Raw genomic sequence first — 17,384 nt, 5'->3', positions numbered from 1 at the left:
TTTAAAGACAAAACAGGTGAGGTAGAGGTCTAATCTCTGAAGCAAGCATAGAAAGACATTGTACAGGCTCTTCTGCAGGCTTCAGCCCAATTCAAGCCTGACCCGTCCCATGCCAATTTTCTCAGAGGCGGGAAAAACACTGGAAAGTACTGGGGTAAGGGTGGCACAAACGTGCATAAATCAGACATGCTCCTCTTGTGGCTGCCAGCAGCAAATGGCATGCCTGAAGTGCAGTGCTTAGCCATGCAACCTGAACGGGATGATCTATTCTTTCATGGCAACCAGCCATGCTTGGGGGGAAGACCCAACTTCTACAGCTGTAAAGGCTTGAATGATCATGGCCACATTCCGTCTCTGTGAGGCTTTCATCTTGCACACGCACCACAAGCCTACCAGGGAGATCAACATCAAGAGACCTGCCAAAGCCTCCATGCCCGCCCATTACTTAAGGTGATTTATAGTGGTCGTAATCCATGAAGCGAGTCCGGTAGCCAGTCCTGGATCAACGTGAATGGAGTTCACTGTCGTAATGGACAGTCTCATCCCTCCATGTTTTTATCAAGTTCTGGTGACCAGTTTCCTAAGAGGTATGGCATTGGCCTTGGAAAGATCGACAGGAACCCCCATCTCGGCTCTACATGTATTGGAGTTCCTCTCAGGCAGGACAGCATCAGTCCCAGTATCAGCAGGAGCATCTTCACGATCTGCCTTCCTTGTTAGTCGCTCTGGCATCCACAACGGGTCTTGGTGATCCTGGGGAAAAACACAAAGAGATCCTCTTGCCCGTGCCAACACCGGATCTGGGCCATGCCATACTCCTGTGAGCACATCTTTCCTTTTCACATAGCCCTTTAGGGATCCTTCCTGGCAACAATGACGATCAGCGGTGGAATGGCCATCCGCATCCAAATTTAAAAAATTAAGAGTAAAAAGGGCTAGGGATATTCTTTCCTTTGGGGTGTGGCTGTGGCCAATTCCCCCTTTTTGTTTTTGTTTTAGGGTGTGATGGGCCCGCTCCACAATACCTTGGCCTTGGGGATTATAGGGCAATCCATGATTAAGGTGTACTTCCATCTGTTTACAGAAGGAAGTGAAAGTCTGAGCCGTATAGGCTGGTCCATTATCTGTTTTCAAGTGTAGTGGCTTACCCCATGCAGCCCAAGCTTCCAGGCAATGTCCTATGACATTTCAAACCTTCTCACCACTCATGGGGGTAGCATGTATTATTTCAGAACATGTATCAACAGACACATGGATATACTTAAGTGTCCCAAAATCAGAGACATGTGTAACATCCATTTGCCAGAGTCAAAGTGGCAGTAAGCCCCAAGGGTTCACCCTGATGGTTGGAGGGTGATGATGGAGCACACATTGTGGACAATCCAACACTACCTGCCTAGCATCTGCCCTAGACAGGTGAAATTTATTCTGTAAAGTCTTAGCATTAACATGAAAAGTCTGATGAAATCTCCTTGCTTGATCCAAGGAAGATGCCAAAAATATGCATTCCATTCTGTTCCACTGATCAACTACATTATTCCCTTCACTTAATGGTCCAGGCAAGCCTGTATGTGCTCGAATATGTTGGATGTAAAAGCACTGCCATCTATGCCAAATTAACTCCTGTAACTTCTGTAGTAGAGCATACACAGGACTACTGACTACCGACTTTAATTGGACCCGCTGACTCCAGAATTTTTACTGCATTAACTACATAGGCTGGATCTGAAATCAGGTTAAATGCAAAATGTCAGTTTTTAAATACTTCAAGAACAATTTTCAGTTCCACTATTTGAGGAGAACCTGGCTGAAACTGACACAGCACAGGTTTCTGCTGTTCCACCATGTAGATCCCACAGCCTGTTTTAGAACCATCAGTAAACACATTGGGTGCCCCTGTAAGGGGTTTATCAGAGGTAACCTTTGGAAATACCACTGGATGTTCCTTTAAAAAGGACAACAAAGGATGTTTTGGATAATGATTGTCAATATTCCCAGCAAACCCACATTGCAGTATGGCCCAATCATCCAGAGTGCTGCAAAGGATCTTAACTTGTCGACTAGAATAAGGCACTATAACTGAGACTGGGGTGACTCCAAAAAACTGTAGGCACTACTGTATTCCTACCAATGCTAAGGCGGCAGTGGCCGCTGGATAATGTTCAATAGATTTTGCTGGGGATACTCTGGGATAGATCCACAACAAGGGTCCATCTTGCCACAAGAGTCCTGTGGGTTGAAAGAAGGTAGGGAAAATACACAGTGTGATGGGCTGATTATCATCCCAATGCTTCAAGAAGGCATCCTGTAACCATTTTTTACTTTTAGCAAAGCGTCCCTGGCCTCATTTGTTAATTTTTGAGGGGAGTCTAGGGCCGAATCACCTATCAAAATATCATATAATGGCTTTAACTCATAATTTGGTAATTTAAAAAAACACCAAATCCAATTAATATCTCCTAATAATTTTTGGAAATCATTCAAGGTAACCAGGGTATCTTTTCTCAATTCTATCTTTTGAGGGGTAATGCATCTCTTACCTATCCTAGCTCCTAGATAATTCACCACTTCATCCTTTTGCACCTTTTCAGGGGCAATAAATAGCCCCTTCTTCTCTAATAATTTAACTAGCTCCCCATAGGCCCTATCCAGCACTTCTTCACTTCTGGCAGGCAACAAGATATCATCCATATAATGTAGACAACGTAGCATAGGGAACTTCTGTCTGAGGGGGGGGGCGATGGCTGAACTCACATAAAGCTGACACATTGTGGGACTATTGGCCATGCCCTGAGGTAAGACCACCCACTCATATCTTTTATCTGGTTTCTCATGATTGCACGAGGGGACAGTGAACGCAAATCTTTCACTGTCTTGCGGGCACAGAGGGATAGAAAAGAAACAATATTTAATATCAATAACAATTACAGGCCAGGAGGCTGGTAATGATGATAATAATGGCAGGCCTCACTGTACGGGTCCCATAATTTGCATTCATTGATTAATTGCCCTTAAATCATGCAACAAACGCCATTTCCCAGATTTCTTTTTAATTACAAAAATAGGCGTGTTCCATGGTGATACTGAAGGTTTTATGTGGTGTAGAGACAGTTGTTCTGCCACTAAATCCTTAGCGGCTTTTAGTTTTTCAGAGGAGAGTGGCCACTGAGGAACCCATACTGGCTCCTCCATTTTCCACTTAATGGGAATCCCCTCCTCAGCAGCCTCTAGGAAAAACCCAGGCCCTGTTTGTGGCCTCTTGATTGAGGGGTTATGGGTATCCTACGCCCTTGTAGGTACTTTTCGATCCCCAAACCCGGGTGATATCTCATATCTTGCATCATTTTTTGAGAAGTAGCCGAGTACTCGTTACTTAGCTTGAACCCCATGTCTCTCAAAAGATCTCTTCTCCATAAAGAAATGGGAAGTCTCAACTCATAGGGTTGCATAATTCCAGAATGTCCTTCCTGATCTTGCCACTTTAACTGTCTTGCACTCATATCCGGGGCACTTGCATAACCTAACCCCTGCAAGGTCTGAGAGGAAACTTGTATTGGCCAGCCTGACGACCAGTCCCTTTTTGAAATTATACTTCTATCTGCTCTGGTGTCCAACAATCCAAGTCTCTTCTTTCCCTCTACTGTCAATTCTAACACTGGCCATTGTTCAAGATCAAGGGACAAAAATGCCAAATCTGTACCTGTTGAGCCAAACCCTCCTTCTCCTCTTTTCCTGGATCCTGCTTCATATCTGTCATGAAGGTTAGGCAAAAGAACCAACTGAGCAATTCTATCTCCAGGAGATATGGCAGTAATTCCTTTAGGAGATGAAACCATAATTTTGACTGTACCTGTATAATCTGAGTCAATTATGCCTGGATGTAACTATCAAGCCTCTCAAGGCAGACGAGGACCTGCCTAACAAAAGATCCATAGTTCCAGGCTCAAATGGTCCTTTAAAGTCAGTATCTATTAATTGGACCCCCATCTGGGGAGTCAATACAAGTCTGGTGGTGGAGCGGAGGTCCAATCCTGCGGACCCCGCAGTGGCTCTCCTCGGTCCTTCAGATGGCAAAGGGTTGGCCATCTCTCTTGCTCCTGGTTGCTCTGGCTCTCCACTGCCCCACAGCCTGTTTTTTGGATGGGCTCCACCATAACCCCAACTTAAGGGTTGGCCATTGATATCTTTACCCGAGTGGCATTCATTTGCCCAGTGGTTCCCCTTTTTACACTTGGGGCACAGGCCAGGCTGTCTTGGGTGCTGGCTGTTTCCTGTTGCTCTACCATTTCCTCATTCAGGGCATTGCCTTTTAAGGTGACCTAGCTTTCCACACCTGAAACACGCCCCTACATTTCCTCTTTTATTCTGAGACAGCTGAACAACTGTGGCAGCAAGGCCTGCATTAGTCAAAGGTTCACACGGTTCTCGACACACCTTCATTCATGCTTCCAACCCCTTGCTCTTATATGGGGTAATGGCAGCCCTACATTCCATGGTGCACTGCTCATAAACCAACTGCTTAATAAGTGGCATCGCTGTATCAGGGTCTCCGAAAACCCTTCCCGCAGCTTCAACTAGACGAGCCACAAAATCTGAGAAGGGCTCCATAGGCCCCTGAAGGATTTTCCTCAGGTTGCCACTCACTTCTCCCTTATTTGGCAGAGACTTCCAGGCTTTGATAGCAATTTGGTTAATTTGCGCAAACACTTCTGGGGGGTAGCCTGTCTGTTGGTTGGCGAACCTGCCCTGTCCCAACAGCATGTCCCGGTCCCATGCTGGATTTCCCGCATTTAGATTTGCAGCAGCTTGCTCACTGGCATATTCGATCAAAAATGCCTTCCAATCCAGATATTGCCCTGGGCTCAAGCAGGCACATGCTAAACTGCTCCAATCACTAGGAGTCATACAGTGTCTGTTTAAGGCCTCAACTTGTGATAAAGGATGGGGTTATGTGTCTGTTTAAGGCCTCAACTTGTGATAAAGTAAAGGATGCGGTTATGCCTGTAGGCCCTTACTGACTCTGCCAGGGATTTAATGACCTTAAAATCAAGAGGTTCCTCGTATTGGTTGCCCTGAGGATCCTGGAAAATGGGGTATGCCAGCTGCAACTCTGATCTCACTGCTTCCCACACTTCGGGGCAAAATGAGCGCCTTGAACTCTTAGCTGGGGCGCTAGGCTTATTACAAGGTGGAGGGGCCAAAGGGATTCTTTCTGCTGGCCCTGCTATGCTCTCCGGTCCCTTCTTTTTCCTCCTCTTCCTGCTTTCCTTTAAAGATTGTTTCTCTACTTTCTCTATCAAGGCCTGTAATTCTTCATCTGTATCAGACCAATCAGTACTGGAACTCTCCTTCCCTCCTGATTTTACAGATCTCTCCTCCTTCAGCATTTCTAAAGCTGTCTGTCCCTCTTCCACAGCCCTACAGCATTTCTGATCTTCTAGACAGCTTCGAATGAGCTTCCATACTGACCTAACCCCTGCTTTCAATGTGCCTTGATCCCAGGCAAAGTCTAGATCTCTCCCTAGTTTATCCCAACATGCAACTGTTAGGTTACCTGACATGGCAAACCAGGGGGCAACGGTATCACACTCATTCAAAAACCTCTCTATAGTACTTTTCTTAAGTTTTAAATTCTTAGACTGAAGTAGCTCTTGAAGAGCCAGAAAAATTGGGTGCGAATGTGAAGTGCCCATAGTAAGAGTTTAAGTTCACTTTGCTTTTGTACGAATCGATTTACTTTCGGCTCGCCGTTAAAGCAATCCCTCTTGTTCTTCCTCAGAGACTTTATTGCCACTTACGGTCCACGGACTTTACGGTTCCGTCTTATCTCGGGAACTTACCAGCACTGCCCTGACTGCAAAAAGTTCTGAGTCTCCCTGGTGGGTTGAGGAGGTTCCCCGTATGGGCCACCACTTGTCGAGTCCCTCTCGACCAGCAAGAACAACACGACTCTGGAGCTCTTCTTTTAGCAGTTTACTCAGGAAGCTTGAACAATCTTCTCATCCCCTGGGGAAAGTCCACCCACAGACTAAATACTCCTGGAGCAACCTACCCTGGCAAGCCACGTGGCGGCGGCAGATAGGCACACATAAGGGGAAGCAGCATGGGCCATCAGCCTTATCCATATTAGGACTTGTTTTTCTCTGAGAGCACTTGCCATCGGGCAGGCAGGAGGCAGGAGGCAGAAGCCGGAGCCATCTTTAAGGCACAGCACATCGTAGCTCTCCACAGAAATCAGTCTGGGGTTCCTCAGAAAATTGGACATAGCACTACCTGAGGACCCAGCTATATCACTCCTGGGCATATACCCAGAAGATGCTCCAACATATAACAAGGACATACACTCCACTATGTTCATAGCAGCCTTATTTATAATAGCCAGAAGCTGGAAAGAACCCAGATGCCCTTCAACAGAGGAATGGATACAAAAAATGTGGTACATTTACACATTGGAGTATTACTCAGCTATTAAAAATAATGAATTCGAGAAATTCTTAGGTAAATGGATGGAACTAGAAAATATCATCCTGAGTGAGGTAACCCAATCACAAAAGAACACGCATGGTATTTACTCACTGATAAGCAGATGTTAGCCCACAAGCTTGAAATAGCTAAGATTCACCTAAGTGACCACATGAAGCTCATGAAGAAGGAAGACCAAGTATGCATGCCTTGGTCCTTCCTGGAATGAGTGACTGAATGCTCAAGAGAGCAAATAAGGTGACAACGTGTGGGACAGAAAGTCAAGGAGAGGCCATCAGGAGACCACTCAACCTTGATATCTGTCCCATGTGCAGTCACCAAAGATAGACGCTGATATGGATATCAGGAAGTGGATGCTGACAGGAGCCTGATGCAGCTGTGTCCTTGAAGGTCTGCTGGAGTCTGACATATCCAGAGGCAGATGCTTGCAGCAACCCATTGATCTGATCAAGGGTTCCCAATGAAGAAGTTAGAGGACTGAAGGAGCTGAAAGGGTTGGTGGCCCCAAGAGGAGAGCAACAGTGCCAGCCAACCAGAGCTCCCCAGGGTTTAAATCACCAGCCTGGGAGCACAAAGGGAGGCACCCATGACTTCAGCTGTATACTTAGGGGAGGAAGGCCTTGTCAGGCATGGGTGGGAGAGGAGACCCTTGGTCCCATGAAGGCTAAACACCGAGTGGGGAGGAAATTGAGGGTAGGGAAGGGGAGTGGGGGCACACCCTTGTGGAGGCAGGAGAGGGGATGGAATAGGGGGTTCCTGGGTGGTGGGGTGAATGGGGTGATGTGATAAAACCTGAAATGTAAACATAATATCCAATTAAAAATATGAAAAAAGAGGGTGATAGATCCCTTGCAGCTGGAGTTTCATCAGAAATGGGTGCTGAGAGTTATGGTCCTCTGGGAGAGCCATGAGTGCACTCTTAATGCTGAGCCATTTCTCTAGCACCTGAGCTGAAATGTGTGTATAATAATGCCTGGAAGTCATAGATGGAGAAGAAGAATCATCTCCCTCATCATGCCTTAGTTTTCATGATGAGCTACAGAGGCCAGGAAGTGTTCCTAACCAAAAGTTTTTAGGAAGGTTGATGGAAAGTGATCAGATAGAATGAAAGTATACAGGGATAGGATCAAGTCTCGGGACAAGGCAGATATGATTTGATGTGATGGTTAGCTTTAGTTGCCAGTTTGACACAACCTAGAAAAATAGCCTCAACAAGGAATTGTCTATTTTGGGTGGGCTTGTAGAAATATCTATGGGGCATTGTCTTAAGTCAATTCAAGAGAAACTCATTCTAGCATGGCAGTGTCATTCTCTGGAGTTGGGAGACTGTATTGCGGTAGAAAAAGTTAGGCAGCACACAATTTATTCTCTCTGCTTTTGAACGTAGTATGATTAGCTGACTCAAGTTCCTTCCTCGATAACCCTTCAGGGATGATCTGCAACCTGGAATTGTAAGGCAAATAATACCTTTCTCTCCCAACTTACATTTTGTCAGGACTTTATTAAAGCAACAGGAAACTCGACTACCTGACAATGGATAAAGGGCTGGGGAGATGCCCAGTGTCTAAGAGTGTTGATGTGCAAGAAAGAGGGCCTGAGCTTAGAGTCCTCGTAATTGTAAGAGGCCATGCATGGCCACACGTTCCTGTAACTCCACTTAGCAGGTGAGTGGAGACAGGAAAATGCTGGATCTTTCAGGTTGCCAGCCTTGCTGAAAAATAATGAACTCTAACTCCTGTCTCAGGGGAATAAGGTGAAGAGCTATCAAGGAGGACACCAATGTCTTCTTCTGGCCTTTGAGTGTATGTATATCAGCAAGAAAGATGGAGTAGATTAATAGAAAACACCCAGGTCCTGAATGCATCCCACATCAGGTGACTACAATGAAATGGGGGACAACATTGAACCCTAAGCAGGAGAAATCTGAAAGCAAAAGGACAATAGCGAGCAAGTTTCTTTGTGACAGCTTAACTGTCAACCTGACACAACCTATAGTCTCCTGGGAAGAGGCTCAGTAGGGGATTGCTTGCATTGGGTTGGCCTGTGAACATGTCTGTGGGGGATTGTCTTAATTAAGTTAACAGAAATGGGAACATCCAGCCTACTATGAATGGCATGTTGTCCCCCATTTCCTAGACAGGGGTCCTAAATTGTAGGAGTAGAAAAATGGAACCGAGAATAAACAAATGAGTGAGTTAGCTCACACACACTTCTGTATGCTCCTGACTGTTGATGTGATGTGACCAGTTGTCTCAAGTTCCTGCCATCCTGACTGCCCTGCAGTGATGGACTGTCATCTGGATGTAAGGTAAAATAAACCCCTTTCTCCCTTAGTTGTTGGTTTTTTTTTTTTTTTTTTTTTTTTGGTTAGAGTATTTTATCACATCAACAGAAATGAGACTAGGATAAACACAGAGGATGAAGAATATGATAAAAGAAAAAAAATAATCCCAGGGCTTTTACAACATCCTGAGGCCAACAGTCAGGGAGAAGCAGCTGACATGAAGGTGAGGCACGTCCACCCGCCTGGCAGAGTAGCATGAAGGTAGAAGCTAAGATGAGCTAGCCTTCAGTGCATGGGGTTGCAGACTTCTTGCAAATCCAGAACTTTTTGAGGTCACATTTGGAGTCATTCCAGCCATCCCCAGCAAATTCGACACAGTCTTCTTCACCGATGTTGTTGGGCTCCCCTCTATTCCAATATTTCTGGAATCTGCAAAATTAGTCAAAAAAAGTCTCCTCCAGCGGCATGCTCTGAACCATGCCGCACTCTTAGCTTTCTGAAACTCAATGTCTTTACATCCTTCTAGAATGCATATTGTAGATGGGCCTTATTCTGGAGACAGGGGAGTGCCTGGGTCAGTTGGCTTTGGATTCTGACTCTTGTTATGTCCTACATTGAAGGAGTGTGGTTTTTCTATGTAAACCAACCAATCTGGATTCCACTTTCCACACTGGGTTCTTGCACTCTGGTCCACAACACATCTGTCCCATGCCAAGCACCAGACAATTAGGGATCAGAACGCTAACATGGTAAACTAATAGATGCTAAGCCTGTCTCTCCTGTTCTTATGCATGGACAACAAAGTAACTGTTCTTTCTCACAGTGGATCCTTCCTTTTTATTGTGATTGGTTGAGGTTCTTCTCTAGAATCTCTATGTTGTGCTGTGGAATCTGCGAGCATCCTTAGAAACTACCTCTAAGCTATTGTTGTCCTTGTTTCCTTCCTTACATTTCCTTCCCTACTGGCTTTTCTCTTCCTTCTTCCACTTCCTTCCTTTGTAGTTTTCCTTTTCAAAACATTTTTTTTTGAGGCAGGGTCCCATGTAGCCCAGGCTAGCTCAGAACCCATTATGTAGCTGAAGATAACACTGAACTTCTGATTCTTTTCTCTCTACCTCCCAACTGCTGGGGTTACAGGCATGAGCCACCATAACAGATTATGCTGTGCTGGGGCTCAAACATTATACCACTTTAGGAAAATACTTATATCCCCAAGCCAACAAGCCATCATTCAATGTTAATAGTCTCCTCACCCTGTGGCCCTAATTATTTTGTATTTTCTACTAATAGCTTACATTAAAATCAACATCCCTCAGGGGGAAGTTTCTCTTGTTCTCTGATGGTGGGATTTGCTGGTCTGATATTCTATCTGTGCATGGGTACGAAGACTTCCCTCCATCAGCAAATATGGGCAGCTCTTATTCCTAAGAGGCCAGGGAGAGGAGGTTGAGACCCAAAGGTAGCTATCAGAGCACCAGAGACCTGTCTGGACTCCACTCTTCTGGTTGTTCTCTGAATATACCTGGATGACAGAGTAGAGCCATCTACCCAGAGCCATGTGGCTTCCTTCTTCAGGTCTGACAGGCCCATCCAGGTTGCTCCTTTAGCCTTAGAAATCTGCTGTAGGAAGGTCTGGAGAGTAGAGGAGGAGAGTCAGGGGAGACTCTTTCCTAGTTTCAGCTTATCTCCCCAAATGTTTGCAGAAACTTCTACTTGCAATCTTATCTTTTCCCTTCTTCTCTATCAGGCCCTGAACACTCACGTGTGCTTAGATAATGTGAGTTATTTTTACATCTGTAGCCTATGGCCACGCATTCACGTGGAACAGGGCGGTTCCCAGCTACTCTGTTAATGTTGCTGGATGGCTCTTAAGAATTCTGAGTCTATAGAATGAGTCTATAGAATTTCCTCATGACTGGCTTTAATATGGATAGAAGAAGGTCATGCTAATTTATGCTTACCTAAGATGCATACCCCTTCTTTTCAGTACTTAAATGACATCCCATTATAAACTTGAAATTGTCCATGGTATGAATATTTACACCCGGGGAATTGGCAAGCACTATACATCATATCAGGTTATGTGTGAGTATGTGTGTTTAGCTATGCATGTGTATGTGCCTACATATATGAATATGTACATGTGCATATGTATATGTGGGTGTATATGCCACAGCTCAGATGTAGAGGTCAAAGGACAATTTGTAGGGGTTGGTTCTCTCTTTCCACTGTGTGGGTTCAGAGGATAAATTTCAGGTTGTCAGGCTTGGCAGTGAGTGCCTTCACCTGCTGAGCTATCTGACCCTGTTCTTCTTTATCTTTGGATTTGAACTCATGGCCCTTAAGCTTGTGAAGTAGGCCCATATCAGGACTTAATTTTTTCTTATAATTACATAACGTCTATGTCTGGATGGGCATATGCCACAGTGCAGGTATGTCTGTCAGAGGGCAACTTAAAGAGTCGGTTCTTTCCTATTACCACAGGGCTTCTAGGAATTAAACTCAGGGTGTGAGGCTCAGAGGCAAGCAACTTTGCCTGCTGTGCTATCTAAGTGGCCTGCATACCAAGACTTTCATCTCTCCCAGAGCAGGCGGCTAAATAGTGACCAGAACAGAGATGGTATCTACTGCATTTTAGGTGTCCCCAAAGCACTCACAAATGTTCAGTACATAGTTCTGTGCCAAGGGCTCAGGATCCCCTTCTCTTCTTTTCCTCACATAACTCTGGCAAATTATCTTAGTCCACATGATCAGGAGCCAGGCGCATAGACCAGACAAGGGTTGAGTCCCACCAGATGTACCTGCTCTTCATCATTATTGATGATGACTAGCTGAGCCTTCACTTCTTTGCAAGCTGTGACAGCATCATTCCAGTTACGTTGGGACTTGGAGAAGAAGTAGCAGTTTCCTAGGAGGAATGTCCAGTCCCAGGGGCAGAGTCTACACAGGCGGACTGTTGGGGAAGTGGGTTAGGACAGACTTACATCTGGATGCCTGTGATATTGCACCTGGTTAGCCTTCAAACTCTCCAGAGTCAGGGCCTTCCTTTGACACAACATCCTGAGGAAGCATTTTTTTCCACTTTCTACAGCCCTTTGAATCACTAAGGGAACTCAAGAGTCATAGATCTACTTCCTTTAGACTGGAAGAAGTAGGGGATAAAGTTCAGAACAGAGGGTAGGAGACAAGCTCATGGACTTTGTGATTACTGAAGTGCCTGAAGTGTGCACAACTATGAACACTCAGTGTTCACTGTGTACACAGCCCCTATTATCGCTGAGTGCCTGCTGTTTGCACAATCCCTGTAAATACCAATTGCTATCCTTGCTGCTACATTATAGACCCAATTTAGAGAAGGGGACTGAGGTTCAAAGATGTCTGAGAACTCAAAGAGATTGACCCAAAGTAATAGGGGTCTGAGGCCTCTGGTTTCTGTTCACTCACGGAGTTCAGTCTTCATCTGTACCAGCTCTTGGTAGATCTTCTCCTGCTTAGACTCATCCTGTACCTGGAAGTTGGGGATCTTGGAAACTGGGCCAAGAAAAAAGAGGGGAAACTGCAGCTATTAAACAGCTACCATGCACATTGACTTGAACTGCTTCCCCAGGGACATTCCACCATTTCTCTTTTGAGATGGGACTCACTGTTGAAACCTTTCAAACTCCTAGGCAAAAGGGCACAGCATCCCTCGGCCTCCTGAGAAGCTTGGATTTCAGGCAAGTGCCACAATCCAGGGTCAGGGACAGTTCTCCTCTATAAAGATTCAGAGACCTAACACCCAGAAGTCTTGCCTCCACACTTCCTCTCCTCCATAGTGAGAAGTAGAAGGCGTAAAGTGCAGAACAGAGGCCAGTAGTCTGACTTAACTGAGCACACAAATTTGGTGAAAATGGAGTCCCTACTGTGCTCATGGCACAGTTGATGTTAACATGATTTATCTGGAACAAACCAGGAAACAAACCTTAGGGCAGGACTGTGAGGGCATTTATTGGAAAGATTGACAGGATAAGGAACACCTTCCGTTCTTGGCCCAGAGAGAATGCAGCTGAGGGGAAAGCAGGGCTACTGTTGTCTATCTTCCCATCAGCCTATTGCTGCCTCTGGTGCATCCTTTGCTGACGTTGAACCTCACTCCTTCAGCTTTTTATTGTGGCCTGATGATCTGTGCTTTCCAGGAATCCTCCAGCCCCAGATCAGGACTCTGAGGCAACCAGACTCAAGGACTGGGCATCTATCATGTTCTCAGCCTCTGCAGGACATAGCCACTGTGGACTTGTCAGGCCATATTGTGCAATCTAACCTAGTAGAGTCTTTTGATAAGTATTCATTCTATAGACTTTGTTCTTCCAGAGAACCTGACCAATGAAGGCTTTGTAAATGTTGAGAGCCTACTATGTATATGGTCCCTATGAACACATAATACCTACTGTATGCATGATCCTGTGAAAACTGAGTACCTACTGTATGCATGGTGCTTATAAACACCAAGTACTTAGTGTATGGTTCTTTTCAACCCTGAACACCTACTGGGTGCCTGCCTCTGTAACATCAAGTGCTATCCTTGCTGTCATTTGTGGCCTGAATTTACAGATGAAGAAACTGAGACATAAATAGGTCTTATGACTCAAGAAAATTGACCCCTGTAGTGACTTGGGGCCTCAGACCACTGGTTTCTGACCACTCACGGAGTTCAGCCTTCAGCTGCGTCAGTTGCTCAGAGATCTTCTCTTGCATGGACTCATTCTGCCCCTGGAAGATGGGGATCCTGGATACTGTGCAAGAAAAAGAAAGAGAAAAATAAAGACCTGCCACGATTAAATACCTACCATGTGCCACTGCCTATCCCTGGGAGATCTTATGACATATTTTATGAACTTCACCATGTCACAGCTTGTCACAAATTCTGACACAAACGAGAATCCCCTTTTAAGTTCCCCAGTGGCTAGGACTGCAGGCACAGGTTGCCACCCCAGCTTCTGGGATGGTTTCTGATTGATGTCATGTTTACTCTCCTTTGGAAACTGGGGAAGTAAACATTCAAAAGGTCTAATCCTGGAGCTGGGGTTGGGTTTAGGGTGAGCTCACACTTGAATGCCTATGTTCCTTTTCTCTTCAACCTTCAGGACCTCCAGAGTAAAGGTCCTTTGACACAGCACACTGGAGAACTATTCCCTTCTCTGCTTCCTAAATCCCTCCCCAACCCCAGGAAAGCCCAGGAGTTCCTGTCCACTTCCTCTGACTGGAAGAACTATATAGAATTCAGAATAGGAGCCAAGACATTGGCTTGAGTATCTACTGTGTGTACAACACTTTGAACATGAGTGTACACTGTGCATATGACCACTGTGAACATCCAGTGCCTGATGTATGCATGGTCCTTCAGAGCACTGAGCGCCCACCCTGTGAACAACCACTGGGAATGTGAGTGCCTACTGTGTATACAGTCCCTATAACGAACAAATAGCACCCTTGTTGTTACTTTGTGGTTTCAATTTATAGATGAGGAAACTGAGGCTCAAAGAGGTCTGATAGCTCAAAATTAGCCCCTACAGACCCAAAGCCTTGGACTGCTGGTTTCTCACTCACGGAGTTCAGTCTTCAGCTGCGTCACTTGCTCAGTGATCTTCTGCATAGACTCATTCTGCCCCTGGGAGATGGGAATCCTGGACACTGTGCCAAGAAAAAAATGCCATTATTAAATATCTGCTGTGTGTCACTCCAGGGACATTTTAAAAACTATTTATTTATTCTGTGTGGGGGCAGGAGCATGCATGTTTGTGTGCATGGAGGTTACAGGAAAACTTGTAGGAGACTCTCTTCTTCTACCATGTGAGCTCAAAGGACTCAATTCAGGTCATCAGGCTTGGAGCAAGTACTTTTGTCTGCTAAGCTATCTCACTGGCTGTGTGCCATTTTACTTTTTAGACAAGTTTCATTTGGTGTCAATGCTTTTTTAAAATTCCTGCACATATGGTTATCCCTCCTTCAGCTTCCCCAGTATTTCAGACTACAGGTGAGTGCTACCATCCTAGCATCTAGGACAGTTTCTGATTGATGTTTTGTTTGATCTCCTTTGAAGATTGGAAATGGAACACCTAGAAGAACATCTAAACCCAGGGGAGGCAGATCAGGATAAACCCACCCTCACATGACCATGTTCTTTGTCTACTTAAACTTCAGGCCCTCCAGAGTGGCACAGCATTCTAGGAAAACATTCCCCTCTTCACTTCCCAACACCTCCCACCCCAACCCCCAACCAAGGAGTCTGAAGTATTATCCTCTAGACTGGGAGAATGTAATGCTTAGCAATCAGAACAGAGGCCAAGAGAACTGTTTAGTTGAGTACTGACTGTGTGTATGACTCCTGTGAACATTACATGTGTATATGGCCCCAATGAATCTGTAGTGTTTGCTGCATGCAGAGTACATGTTGTGAGCCAAGTATGTGCATGTTCTCTGGGAACACTGAAAGCCTACTGTGTATATGGCCCTTGTGGCTATTGAGTGCTTACTGTATACACAGCCCCCGTAGACACTGAGAACCTACTGAATGTACAACCCATATTGATACCAAGTACCATTTTTTTGTCATTGTTAATCTTGTGGTCTCAATTCATAGAACTGAGAAAACTGTGGATCAAAGAGACCTGACAATTTAGGAAAACTGACCCCTTTCCCCAGAGCCCTCTTGAGTCCATGACACTTCTGGTTGTTGGTCACTCACTAAGTTCATCTGTCAGCTGGGTCAGTTCCTGAAGGAGCTTCTCTTGCTTGGGTTCCTCCTGCCCCTGGGTGTTTGGGGTTTTGGAGACTATGAGGAAGAAAAAAAAAGAATTTTATTATTAAATACTTCCTGTGTGTCAAGTCCTTCATCAAATAGAGAGTCAACTTTTTTTTTAGATGAGTTTCCTTTTGTTGTCAAGGCTTTTCTTATTCTTTGGTAGAAAGGATCATCGTGCCTCAGCTTCCCCAGTAGCTGGGACTATAGGCACACTGCAGCACTCGAGAGTCTGAGACAGTTTCTCACTAATGTCTTCCTTAGTTCTGTTTGAAGACTAGAAATCCTACCACTCAGAAAAAGCTGAGCCATAAAGAGAAATGGATCCAGGATCCACCCATGTCTCTTTTCTCATTTTGTTCTACACCAGAGATGGGGGCATTCTTTAAAGACATGTCATCCATTTCCCTCCCAGACCTAAAAAGGCCCTAGCTGAAGGTCCTGCAAGAGCTGGGCCCTTCATTGTGCCTGACCTTGGAAAAGAATGATCATCAGGAGTCCAGCCAAGAACAGGAAGGAGAGCAACTGCAGGACCAGGGGTACTTGGCTGTGTCCCAGGCATCCTTTCAGGAAAAAAGTGGACATTTTAGTAGCCTGGTTCCAGCACTGAGGATCCACATCCTCCTCCCAGCTGGCATGTGAATCTAGACTCAGATTCTACCTCCCCATGGGCCATGGTTTTGTTCCCTGGCCTCAATATTCTCACAGCCTGTGATTTTTCTGCTCCAACCTCTATCTACCTACACTCTCAGTTTCCTAGCCCAGTTTCTACTTCCCCAAGACTCTTAATTCCTTGCTGCACCTTCCATCATTCCAGGACCCTCAATTCCCTGCACAAACTTCCAATGTATCATAGCCCAAGTTTTCGTGTCCTACCTTCCACTTTCCCATGGTACATGATTTCCTTCCCTAGCCTAGGATGTCTCCCCTAGCCACCTGCCCAAGCCTTCCCAGTGGCCCTCTATTCCCTGTCCAGCCTCTATCTCCTCAGATAGAGGAAGTTCAGAGTCCTAGCCTTCAACTCCTGAGGACCCACTTTGAGGAGGGCTATTCACTTTTCCTCAGCCCCTCACCCTGTTGTACCTGACAAACTCTTGATTCCAGAATTTGATCGTTGTCTTGAGCTTTTAATAGAATACCTGCTGCCACTGACCATCAACTCGTCATCTTCTGAGGGAAAAGAGCACCAGTCAAGCCTGGGTGGGCTCAACTCTGAGCAGATCCCTCTGACTTCCCTCCCCTATGCTCCCAGAATCCCAGCCCAGTCTTACCCAAAGAATTAAGAGGCTGCATCCTGGCTTCTGTGGAGCCACTCATGGTCACCGCTGTCCCCTGGTGCGTGGAAATGCTGAAGACCACAGCTTTTATCTCCTGATGTTCTCTAAATGTCCTTTCACTCCGGAAGGGGAAGAAGCAAGCACATGGTTGCAGAAGAGTCTGGGGAGGGCTGCACCTTTGACACAGCCTATCTTGTGTCAGTTAACTCAAGATTTAGTTGTTTGTTTTAAGGGAGGGTATTGAATTTTAGGATTTTGTAGCAGAAAGAACTGGTGCGTTCATGGTGTAACCAAATTATCAGTGCCATTTTAAAGCCAATACAATACATCTTTGTTATGCCCTCTTCACTTATGCTGAATGTAGGAGAGCAATATCCCATCTTCCCAATTCCTCTACCAGTCTGACTCCTGGCTATCTTGCTTTTCTATGTCTTAATCAGTGGAGATTTCTGCTGACTTTGCTGTTCTCGTGTACCTGTCTGTTGAGTACCTGCTGTTGTCAGGACTTCTGACTGCTGGGTGGGATCATTCCTCAAACCTCCTTGCACTGTGCTAGCTGGGA

General features: G+C 45.5%; 1 protein-coding gene across 2 annotated transcripts; it reads right to left on the bottom strand.

Annotated features, from left to right (window-relative positions):
- Positions 1 to 8,893: 8,893 nt before the first annotated feature.
- On the bottom strand, positions 8,894 to 16,921 carry LOC143438154 (CD209 antigen-like protein B). Of its 2 annotated transcripts, none has more exons than XM_076923761.1 (10): positions 16,817 to 16,921; positions 16,629 to 16,715; positions 16,019 to 16,108; positions 15,492 to 15,578; positions 14,354 to 14,437; positions 13,453 to 13,539; positions 12,212 to 12,298; positions 11,569 to 11,720; positions 10,290 to 10,399; positions 8,894 to 9,196 (listed from the first exon to the last, which is right to left on the bottom strand). In XM_076923761.1, exons 1-10 carry the CDS (start codon positions 16,860 to 16,862, stop codon positions 9,046 to 9,048), a joined length of 981 nt encoding a protein of 326 aa, XP_076779876.1. In that variant the 5' UTR covers positions 16,863 to 16,921; the 3' UTR covers positions 8,894 to 9,045. The 2 variants fall into 2 exon arrangements, with proteins under 2 accessions (XP_076779876.1, XP_076779877.1); XM_076923762.1 differs by having other exon boundaries at positions 16,629 to 16,712; positions 16,817 to 16,919.
- Positions 16,922 to 17,384: the final 463 nt, after the last annotated feature.

This window comes from Arvicanthis niloticus, chromosome 24 (assembly GCF_011762505.2).
Source record: "Arvicanthis niloticus isolate mArvNil1 chromosome 24, mArvNil1.pat.X, whole genome shotgun sequence".
NCBI lineage: Eukaryota > Metazoa > Chordata > Mammalia > Rodentia > Muridae > Arvicanthis > Arvicanthis niloticus.
Note: the sequence above shows the minus strand (reverse complement) of the source record. Positions and strands in the feature narration are given on the sequence as shown.

What these genes read in the sequence shown, in the direction of transcription:
- LOC143438154 (XM_076923761.1), bottom strand. Translation starts at nt 16,862, where the DNA reads ATGAGTGGCTCCACAGAAGCCAGGATGCAGCCTCTTAATTCTTTGG. An exon ending in CCAGCTGACAGATGAACTTA is followed by an intron (nt 14,438 to 15,491) that starts GTGAGTGACCAA and finishes TTCTTGGCACAG; the next exon opens with TGTCCAGGATTCCCATCTCC. An exon ending in GCAGCTGAAGGCTGAACTCC is followed by an intron (nt 12,299 to 13,452) that starts GTGAGTGGTCAG and finishes TTCTTGGCCCAG; the next exon opens with TTTCCAAGATCCCCAACTTC.